Raw genomic sequence first — 12,247 nt, 5'->3', positions numbered from 1 at the left:
CACCGATGCACTTATTAATGAACTCGCACACCGAGTCAGCGTATTCGTCAATGTTGTTGTTCGCAGCAATGCGGAACATATCCCAGTCCAAGTGATCGAAGCAATCTTGAAGCGTGGAATCCGATTGGTCGGACCAGCGTTGAACAGACCTGAGGGCGGGAGCTTCCTGTTTTAGTTTCTGTCTATAGGCTGGGAGCAACAAAATTGAGTCGTGGTCAGCTTTTCCAAAGGGAGGGCGGGGGAGGGCCTTATATGCGTCGCGGAAGTTAGAATAACAGTGGTCTAGGGTTTTGCTCGCCCTTGTAGCACAACCGATATGCTGATCAAATTTGGGGAGCCTTGTTTTCAGAATAGCCTTGTTAAAATCCCTGGCTACAATAAATGCAGCCTCAGGATATGTGGTTTCCAGTTTACATAGAGTCCAATGAAGTTCTTTCAGGGCCGTCGATGCGTCTGCTTGGGGGGATATACATGGCTGTGATTATAATCTAAGAGAATTCTCTTGGTAGATAATGCAGTCGGCATTTGATAGTGAGGAATTCTAAGTCAGGTGAACAAAATGACTTAAGTTCCTGTATGTTGTTATGATCACACCACGTCTCGTTAACCTGTTTAGGATAGGGGGCAGTATTGACACGGCTGGATAAAAAACATACCCGATTTAATCTGGTTACCACTCCTACCCAGTAACTAGAATATGCATATACTTATTACATATGGATAGAAAACACCCTAAATTTTCTAAAACTGTTTGAATGGTGTCTGTGAGTATAACAGAACTCAAATGGCAGGTCAAAACCTGAGAGATTCCTTTACAGGAAGTGGCCTGTCTGACCATTTGTTGAACTTCTTTTCCATCTCTATCATTTACTAAGGATCTCTGCTCTAACGTGACACTTCCCACGTCGTCCATAGGCGCTCAGAGCCCGGGAAAAAACAGAATGTCGTCATTCCAGCCCCAGGCTGAAACACATTATCGCCTTTCTCAAGTGGCCGATCAAGGGACACTGGGCTTAGGCGCGTGACCCAACCGCCCCCGCCTTTGGGATTTTTTCCTCTGTTTGCCGAAAAGGAGATTCCCTGTCGGAATATTATCGCTTTTCTACGAGAAAAATGGCGTAAAAATTGATTTTAAACAGCGGTTGACATGCTTCGAAGTACGGTAATGGAATATTTAGAATTTAATTTTCACGAATTGCGCCATGCGCGCGACACTTCTTTACTATTTCGGATAGTGTCTGGAACGCACGAACAAAACGCCGCTATTCGGATATAACGATGGATTATTTTGGACCAAACCAACATTTGTTATTGAAGTAGCAGTCCTGGGTGTGCATTCTGACGAAGACAACAAAAGGTAATCAAACTTTTATAATAGTAAATATGATTATGGTGAGTGCTAAACTTGCCGGGTGTCTAAATAGCGAGCCCGTGATGCCTGGGCTATGTACTTAGAATATTGCAAAATGTGCTTTCACCAAAAAGCTATTTTAAAATCGGACATATCGAGTGCATAGAGGAGGTCTGTATCTATAATTCTTAAAATAATTGTTATGCTTTTTGTGAACGTTTATCGTGAGTAATTTAGTAAAATGTTAGCGAATTCCCCGGAAGTTTGCGGGGGGTATGCTAGTTCTGAACGTCACATGCTAATGTAAAAAGCTGTTTTTTGATATAAATATGAACTTGATTGAACAAAACATGCATGTATTGTATAACATAATGTCCTAGGGTTGTCATCTGATGAAGATCATCAAAGGTGAGTGCTGCATTTAGCTGTCTTCTGGGTTTTGGTGACATAATATGCTGGCTTGAAAAATGGGTGTCTGATTATTTCTGGCTTGGTACTCTGCTGACATAATCTAATGTTTTGCTTTCGTTGTAAAGCCTTTTTGAAATCGGACAGTGTGGTTAGATTAACGAGAGTCTTGTCTTTAAATAGCTGTAAAATAGTCATATGTTTGAGAAATTGAAGTAATAGGATTTTTAAGGTTTTGAAAATCGCGCCACAGGCTGCCAGTGGCTGTTACGTAGGTGGGACGAATTCGTCCCGCCTAGCCCAGAGAGGTTAATCATAAGGCATACACCCCCACCCTTCTTCTCACCAGCGCGATGCGTGAAGAAACCAGGTGGCTGTACCGACTCAGATAGCATGTCTCGAGTATGCCATGTTTCCGTGAACCAAAGAACGTTCCAGTCTCGGATGTCTCTCTGGAATGCTACCCTTGCTCGGATTTCGTCTACCTTGTTGTCAAGAGACTGGACATTGGCGAGTAGTATGCTCGGGAGCGGTGCGCAATGTGCCCGTCTACGGAGCCTGACCAGAAGACCGCTCCGTCTGCCCCTTCTTCTGCGGCGCCGTTGTTTTGGCTCACCGGCTGGGATCCGATTCATTGTCCTGGGTGGTGGGCCAAACAGAGGATCCGCTTTGGGAAAGTCGTATTTCTGGTCGTAATGTTGGTGAGTTGCTCCTATATCCAATAGTTCCTCCCGACTGTATGTAGTAAAACCTAAGATTACCTGGGGTAACAGTATAAGAAATAACAGATAAAAAAGCAAAATACTGCATAGTTTCCTAGGAACGCGAAGCATGGCGGCCATCTTTGTCGGCGACGGAAGGAATAGAGGTAATGCATATTTGCATATTTGTAAACAACAGCGGGTGCACGAAATCAAGGGAAGTCTCAAGGTTTTGCTCGCCTGAGGTAGAGTATCTCATGATAAGCTGTAGACCACACTATTTCCCAAAAGAGTTTACATCTATATTTTTGGTAGCTGTCTATATACCACAGCACTAAGACAGCACTCAATGAGTTGTATACGGCCATAAGCAAACAGAAAAAGGCTCATCCATAGGCGGCGGTCCTAGTGGCTGGGGACTTTAATGCAAGAAAACTCAAATCAATTTTAGCTCATTTCTATCAGCATGTTAAATGTGCAACCAGAGGGAAAAAAACTCTAGACCACCTTTACTCCGCGCACAAAGCTCTACCTCACCCTCCATTTGGCAAATCTGACAATAATATATCCTCCTGATTCCTGCTTACAAGCAAAAACTAAAGCAGGAAGCACCAGTGACTCGGTCAATAAGAAAGTGGTCAGATGAAGCAGATGCTAAGCTACAGGACTGTTTTGCTAGTACAGACTGGAATATGTTCCGGGATTCTTCTGATGGCATTGAGGAATACACCACATCAGTCACTGGCTTCATCAATAAGTGCATCGATGACTTCGTCCCCACAGTGACCGTATGTACATACCCCAACAAGAAGCCATGGATTACAGGCAACATCCGCACTGAGCTAAAGGGTAGAGCTGCCGCTTTCAAGGAGCGGGACTCGGAAGCCTATAAGAAATCCTGCTATGCCGTCTGACGAACCATCAAACAGGCAAAGCGTCAATACAGAACTAAGATTAAATCGTACTACACCGGCTCCGACGCTCGTCGAATATGGCAGGGCTTGCAAACTATTACAGACTACAAAGGGAAAACAACCACGAGCTGCCCGGTGACACGACCAGACGAGCTAAATTACTTCTATGCTCGCTTCGAGGCAAGTAACACTGAAGCCTGCATGAGAGCACCAGCCGTTCCGGACGACGTGAGTAAGAGTAGCCGACGTGAGTAAGACCTATAAACAGGTCAACATTCACAAGGCCACAGGGCCAGACGGATTACCAGGACGTGTATTCCGAGCATGCGCTGACCAACTGACCAGTGTCTTCACTGACATTTTCAACTTGTCCCTGACCGAGTCTGTAATACCAACATGTTTCAAGCAGACCACCATAGTCCCTGTGCCCACAAACACTAAGGTAACCTGCCTAAATGACTACCGACCCGTAGCACTCACGTCTGTAGCTATGAAGTGCTTTGAAAGGCTGGTCATGGCTCACATCAACACCATTATCCCAGAATCCCTAGACCCACTCCAATTTGCATACTGCCTCAACAGATCCACAGATGATGCAATCTCTATTGCACTCAACACTGCCCTTTCCCACAAGGACAAAAGGAACACCTATGTGAGAATGCTATTCATTGACTACAGCTCAGCGTTCAATGCTATAGTGCCCTCAAAGCTCATCACTAAGCTAAGGACACTGGGACTAAACACCTCCCTCTGCAACTGGATCCTGGACTTCCTGACAGGCCACCCCCAGGTGGTAAGGGTAGGGAAAAACATATCCGCCACGCTGATCCTCAACACAGGGGCCCCTCAGGGGTGCGTGCTCATCCCCTCCTGTACTCCCTGTTCACTCATGACTGTATGGCTATGCACAACTCCAACACCATCATCAAGTTTGCCGATGACACAACAGTGGTAGGCCTGATCACCGACAACGATGAGACAGCCTATAGGGAGGAGGTCAGAGACCTTGTTGTGTGGTGCCAGGACAACAACCTCTCCCTCAACGTGATCAAGACAAAGGAGATGATAGGGGCTGTAGTGGAACAGGTTGAGAGCTTCAAGTTCATTGGTGTCCACATCACCAACAAACTATCATGGTCCAAACACACTAAGACAGTCATGAAGAGGGCACGCAAAGCCTATTTCCCTTCAGGAGACTGAAAATATTTGTCTTGGGTCCTCAGATCCTCAAAAGTTTCTACAGCTGCACCATCGGGAGCATCCTGACTGGTTGCATCACTGCCTGGTATGGCAACTGCTCTGCCTCCAACCGCAAGGCACTACAGAGAGTAGTGCATATGGCCCAGTACATCACTTGGGCCAAGTTCATGCCATCCAGGACCTCTATGTCAGGCGGTGTCACGGGAAGGCCCTAAAAATTGTCAAAGACTCCAGCCACCCTAGTCATAGACTGTTCTCTCTGCTACCGCACAGCAAGCGGTACCGGAGTGCCAAGTCGAGGTCCAAAAGGCTTGTTAACAGCTTCTACCCCCAAGCCATAAGACTCCTGAACAGCTAATCAAAAGGCCACCCAGACACCTCTTTTACTCTGCTGCTACTCTCTGTTAATAATCTATGCATAGTCACTTTAACTCTACCTACATTTACACATTACCTCAATTTTCTCAACTAACCGGTGCCCCCGCACATTGACTCTGTACCGGTACCCCCTGTATATAACCTCACTTGTTATTTTACTGCTGCTGTTTAATAATTTGTTACTTTTATTTTCTATTTTCTCCTTTTTTTTCTTTTTTTTAAACTTTTTCTTCTTTTTTAAAATCTTAACTTCTTTAAGCATTATTGGTTAAGGGCTTGTAAGTAAGCGTTTCACTGTAAGGTGTTGTTTTCGACGCATGTGACAAATACAATTTGATTGGATTTATTACGCCATACCACCTTGCTTTACCCCATACTAGCCTATATTACACTGTATTACCCCACACCACTCTGTATTATCCCACACTACCCTATATTACCCAATACAACCCTGTACTACCCCATATTACCCTGTTATAGCCGGTATTACCCCATAGCACCCTGTATTACCTCATACTAATCTGCAATTCCCTATACTACCCTGTATTACCCATTTAACTTGTATTACCCCATACTACATCATTAATTCAATTTTGACTTACAAATTACCAAACCCGGTCTCAGGCTTGGATAACACTGGATGCCCCATCGGTCTCCACAGAGTTGGGTAAAGCTGCTTGAAATTTTATTTGGGACCTTAATGTGGAACAACTACAGAGCTCTCTGAAATGAGATATTCTGGTTTCCCTTGGTCGGTTCAGAGTATTGATCGAAGACCTCTATGTTGATAAATGTGTCTGTTTTCTAAATATGTTTTGTAATATTGCATATTTGATGTATTTATGTAAAAGAGACTACTGTCAAATAAATAAATAAAAAATACTCCGTTCTACACCATACTTGTAACGACCGTCGTCAAGAATGGACCAAGGCGCAGCAGGTATGTGGATACTCATGTTTTTTTATATAAAAAAAGGAGTAAAGTATCCATTGGACAAAAAAACAGCAGACTACAAATATGAAGCCTGCTTTTCTATTATTCTGTATAGTTCCATACAGCACATTAAATATATATATATATATATATATATATATATATATATATATATATATATATATATATATATATATATATATATATATATATATATATAATATTTGTAACTATTTTTATTGGTATTTTCTTTCACAGTTACAGTAAACAATGCTTGAAATACAGTACATTGCACATGTGGTTTTATACATTTGAAATACCATGGGAACAAGCTTTTTGAATGAGGTAGGAATGTATATGCCCATACAAAAATATAAAATACTTAAGTAATACTTTTATAACAAAACATACTTTAGAAACAACAAAGTACACAAAAAAAACATGTCTAGTCTTCAAAACAAATAGAACAATTATAATAAGACAGGCTAATATTAAACACTCACAAAGGTAGATCAATTAAATACAAAGCTTAGGTAGGCAGTTTACTGTAAAGTAGAGGGAAATTGCAGTGTCTCTACATACAGTAGGTAAAGAAAGGTTGCCACATTCGGTATAATTTGTCAGAAGAACCCTGTGCGGTATATTTTATCTTCTCCAATTTAATAAAGTGTAAGATATCTTTAATCCACACAAAATGAGAGGGAGATTCCCACAGAAGTAAAATCAACCTTCTTGACAACAAACTCACAAAAGCTACAGGGGTCAGATATGTATTTTGGTAGTGTTATAGTATCAGGTATTATCCCAAATAATTATGTTATGGCAGTAGGAGCAAAAGGCACTTGTAATACTTTAGATATGGTATCAAAGATGGCAGACAAATAGTTATGTAGAGAAGAGCAGGACCAAAACACATGTATTAATGAAGCAGGAGCTTGCCGACACCTGTCGCAAACAGGATCAATGCACATTAAATATATTTGATTATATCATCATTTATAATTCTAATTCTAATTAATTTATAATGTTGTTTAGGATGTTGTAGAGGTGTGTGTGATGTTAATGTGTTTTAGAGCTGTGTGTGATGCTAGTAACAATGTTTTAGAGGTGTATGCGATGTTATTATGTTTGTGTGATGTTAGAAATTATGTTTTAGAACTGTATGTGATTCTAGTAGTGATGTTTTAGATGTGTGTGTGTGTGATACTACTAAGGATGTTTTAGAGACATGTGTGATGTTACTCAGGGTGTTTTAGCTCTGTGTGTGATGTTAGTATGTTTTAGAGGTGTGTGATGTTACTGATGATGTTTTAGAGCTGTACCATGTCAGGAATGGTGAAAGCATACCGTGCCGACCAATGCTGGTGTCTGTCTATCACCTCTGACCAAAAAACATCGGCTGGCATTTCATATTAATTTCCCTGTGGCAACCCACTGCTAATAATTGTTGGTGCGGTCTGTTTTCCCCTTAAGGATGTTTTGCACAGAGACAGTTACGCAGGCAACACTCCTCTGCGCAGTGCATCATCAGTTTTTTCATTCAGAAGTGTCAAACTGATATTTTCCTCTGTTCTTTATCTCTATTGTTGTGGAAATATTCAGTTTGAGGCTTTTGATCTTGTTTCCTGTCAGTATGACTTAACTTCCTGAGAGAGCTGCAAACCTACCACGAAAATTAAATGTGTGAGAGAGAGAGGGAAAGAGAGAGAGGGAGAGAGAGCAATGGAGAGAGAGGGAGTGAGGTGAGAGGTTAGATTCTTGACTTGCCTGCACTCAGATAAGAGAAAACTGAGATCTGCCAGCATCCATACATTACAGACATTACAGAAAGGGAGGTGTCAGCTGGTGTTCTGAGCTTGGTTAGGAGGCTGAAAGTCGACTCTATTGAGAGGATAGTGTTAGCAGTATAACAGTGTGGAGTGGTCCACAGCCATGGAACAAGAGAAACTAGCCGTGTACCACGGAGCCATCAGCAGAGAGGAGGGGGAGATGAGGCTGTGGACAGCAGGACAGGACGGCAGCTACCTGATACGCAACAGTGAGAGTCTAGCTGGGCTCTACTGCCTCTGTGTGCTGTGAGTATCTTACACACACAGTGGTGGAAATAGTATTCAATTGTCATGCTTGAGTAAAATAAAAGACACCTTAATAGAAATTGACTCAAGAAAAAGTAGTTACCCCATTAAAATAATACTTGAGTAAAAGTGTAATAGTATTTGATTTTAAATATAATTAAGTACAGTGGTGAGAAAATTACTACTTGAGTACTTAAGTAAAAAGTAAAAATGCTATATTCCTTAATATTAAGCAAAGCAGATTTTCTTCTTTTTTTTAACAAATAAACCATTACAATCAATCGAAACAACTGCAATCCTCAATTAATTAATTGAACACCAGAGTCCTAAACTGCTTTGGTGGCACCAGGGAATCAAGGTGCAAGTAATTTTGCAGTTTATTCCAACAATGGGGGGCACTAAAACTAAAGGAGGATTTACCTAAATTGGTCGAGAACAGAAGTTAACCAATCCTGCAAGCGGGTTTGGTATCACATACTTTAATACTAGCAAGTTAGGTCAGTTGGAAGCTTGTGTAGTAGAGCTTTGTAAACAAAAAGGGAGTTATGAAGTGAGCTATATGATTTCAATGTGGACCAGCCAACCTTTTGATACAGGATGCAGCGGTGGAAAAAGTACTCCATTTTCATACTTGGGTAAAAGTAAAGATACCTTAATAGAAAATGACTCAGTAAAAGTAAAAGTTACCCAGTAAAATACTATTTGAGTAAAAGTCAAAGTATCTGTTTTTAAATGTACTTAAGTACAGTGGTGGTAAAGTACTCAATTGTCATACTTAAAAGTAAATGCTATATATCAAATTACTTATATTAAACAAACTGACAACATTTTGAACATTTAACACGCGAACACTCAAACGTAATTTACAAACTCAGTAGGGATGACAACACCTCATATACAGTAAGTGCATGAATTGGACCATAATTATATCCTGCTTAAACATTCTAAATGTAACAAATACTTTTTGGTGTCAGGAAAAATGTATGGTTCATGGAAAATGTATGGGAGTAAAAAGTACATATTTTCTTTCGGAATGTAGTGAAGTAAAAGTAGTAAAAAATATAAATACTAAAGTACAGATACAATGGTATTCAGAAAGTATTCATACCCCTTGACTTATTCCACATTTTGTTGTGTTAGCCTGAATTCAAAATGGATAAAACAAATAATTGTATCTCACCCATTTACACACAATACCCCATAATGACAAAGTGAAAACATGTGATTCCCACGGGGGACCAGTACGAAAATGTATGCACTCACTACTGTAAGTCGTTCTGGATAAGAGTGTCTGGTAAAAGTCTCTAAGAGCTTTCCACACCTTGATTGTGCAACATTTGCCCATTATTCTCTTCAAAATTCTTCAAGCTCTTTCAAATTAGTTGTTGATCATTGCTTGACAACTATTTTCAGGTCTTGCCATAGATTTTCAAGCAGATATAAGTCAAAACTGTAACTCAGCCGCTCAGGAAGATTCACAGTCTTCTTGGTAAGCAACTCCAGTGTAGATTTGGCCTTGTGTTTTAGATTATTGTCCTGATGAAAGGTGAATTCATCTCCCAGTGTCTGGTGGAAAGCAAACTGGAATGCAGGAAAACTCTAGGATTTTGCCTGTACTTAGCTCCATTCCATTTCTTTTTTATCCTAAAAATCTCCTCAGTCCTTAACAATTACAAGCATATCTATAACATAATGCAGCCACCACTATGCATGAAAATATGGAGAGTGGTACGTACGCAGTAATGTCTTGTTTTGGATTTGCCTCAAACAAAACACTTTGTATTCAGGACAAAAAGTGAATTGCTTAGCCACATTTGTTTTGTGGTATTACTTTATTGCCTTGTTGCAAACAGGATGCATGTTTTGGAATATTTTTATCTGTACAAGATTTGCTTAGAAGGACGTGGCATTATTATATGGTATGAGGAATACAATTGAACAATGCTGAATAAAATAGAAAGGATATTTTCTCCAAATGATTTGAAGGAGTGTGCACATGCAGTATTGAGTGGTTAACAAAGAAATGAGTGCTCCTATATGCTTAATTTAGAGTTATTAATGTAACTTTAGTTGTTCTGCAAACGTTGGGCTAATATGTTTTGATTTTTAATACATTGTAAGGCTGCATGATGTGACTCCAATGATGATTTGAAAAAAGTAGCTTGAGCATGAGCTTTGCTTTGTTTTTTTGCGCAGACTGTACACACTACATCAGTCACTCATTCTCAATTTGACAAGCACTTGATGATACCTAGAATGTCACAGTGGCATCCCCTTTGTGTGGCCATAATGTACCCTAAAAAGAATCCAGAACTTTTGCGGCCAGTGGCCATTGTGTGCTTCTCCCTGAGTGCTGCACGCTCCATCATGTGATTGGGTCTTTCTCACGTGCTACAAGTGAAGACAGACACATCGGGGACACAAGTGCACGTGTCCTTATCCAATTCCAAGGTGCATATTGAAGATATTGGAAGAACTGTCCACATTTACTTTTTGTCAGCCAACAATATTAGTAGGCCTAACGAACAGCAAAATCACTAGCCTATGTCAATCTACTATCTCCTATAGTACAAAAGTCAACCTATTCTATTCTGTGCAAACGTAGTCTGGGACAGTTGTGGGATCCGAAAGATCCCAAATTAATACAACCACTAGCATCCCCCCAAAAAATTTACGCAACAGATCAGAATGTTGATAAACTATTAGGCTATTTCTTCACATTATAAGCGCAGCAATGTGCATATGGTGGTAGGCTATAAGCGCGAATGTTCCATTAGCGGAAAACACCATTATCAAAGTGACAGCAAATGCAATTATGCATGTAATGCTTTTATTATAAAGGTAAATTTTTATGGTGACAATTATCTTCCCCAAACACACACACACACACACACACACACACACACACACACACACACACACACACACACACACACACACACACACACACACACACACACACACACACACACACACACACACACACACACACACACACACACACACACACACACACTGACACTGTGATTGTCTGCTATGTGCATGGTCAAACTTACTGTGTGGGTGTGTGTGCAGGTATAAAGGCTATGTGTACACATATAGGCTGTCCCTGGATGGTGGAGGCTCCTGGACAGCAGAGGTAAGACACCAGACCTCCTGTCTCTCTCTTTCTCTCTCTTTCTCACCCTCTCTATCTTTCTCAAGCTCTCGCCACCACACTAACTGATGTTATTCCTGATCCCTCCTGTTTCTTTATCTCCCCATCTCTCTTTCTCTCCCCCTCTTTCTTTCTTCCTCACCCTCTCTTTCTTTCTTCCTCACCCTCTCTCTTCTAGACTACTCCCGGCGTGGAGAAACGATACTTTCGGAAAATGAAGAACTTGATAACAGCTTTCCAAAAACCAGGCCAAGGCATTGCTACACCTCTCCTCTACCCCGTAACCATGCAGAGTCACATGCACCCTGTCACCACAGAGAATCATACACACCCTGGCAACATGAAAGCACACCCAACTCACACCACTGAGAATCATTACCAACAGTAGACAACAGCTTAGAAACACAGAGGGAGACAGACTACGCTAGAGACAGACATTCTTGATGTGGGCCTGTATTCTTATGTTGTTATTGTGCTAGTCATTCATTTGAAAATAGCGTTTGGTTTCAGTATCAAAACTTCAATGTGATCCTTTAAATCTCTTTACATCTGTAGTATTGATGTTCTATATTGCTGTTTAAAATGTGTTTGTAAGACAGTATTGTTGCTATATTTGATTACAACTCAACCACATAGTTTCCTGTCAGCCGATAAATAATATGCTTTGTTTTTAAAGTAAAATCATTTCTAACTGACAAATGAAAATTTGCTACGAATGCTAATAAATAAATGCCATTGGTGAAAATGTACGTTTCTTTAAAGTTGATCTATGTCATGCATGCATGGCACCTCATCATGAACAATCATCTGACCCTAACCCTAACCTCATCAGGGACCACAGCATCTCCAGTAAAGACTAAGGCCTTAATTAAATCAGATCAAGCTTTAAGAACCCGCATTGACCGATATTCACATAGTGGATGTTTTTGGCGGTGTTCGTGTAACTGCGGTATGAGCTGACAAATAGGTGAGGGGATGCTCTTGTGTGTCCCCACCGGGTTAGGAATTTGTGAGAAAGTGTAGGCTAATGCATGTTTTCATCTTAATTTGGATGGAGGGATTTATTGTCTATCAGTTTAATCAAGCAGTATTTTTTTACCTTTATTTAACTAGGCAAGTCAGTTAAGAA

General features: G+C 40.7%; 1 protein-coding gene across 1 annotated transcript; it reads left to right on the top strand.

Moving 5' to 3' along the window:
- The first annotated feature begins 7,610 nt into the window (after nucleotides 1-7,610).
- Nucleotides 7,611-11,865, top strand: sh2d1ab (SH2 domain containing 1A duplicate b). Its single transcript, NM_001140753.1, has 3 exons — nucleotides 7,611-7,961; nucleotides 11,037-11,100; nucleotides 11,297-11,865. The coding sequence occupies exons 1-3, from the start codon at nucleotides 7,819-7,821 to the stop codon at nucleotides 11,504-11,506; spliced, it is 417 nt and encodes a 138-aa protein (NP_001134225.1). The 5' UTR covers nucleotides 7,611-7,818; the 3' UTR covers nucleotides 11,507-11,865.
- The last annotated feature ends 382 nt before the right edge of the window (nucleotides 11,866-12,247 follow it).

This window comes from Salmo salar, chromosome 07 (assembly GCF_965601325.2).
Source record: "Salmo salar chromosome 07, fSalSal1, whole genome shotgun sequence".
Lineage (NCBI taxonomy): Eukaryota > Metazoa > Chordata > Actinopteri > Salmoniformes > Salmonidae > Salmo > Salmo salar.
This window is presented reverse-complemented; position numbering and strand designations above follow the sequence as displayed.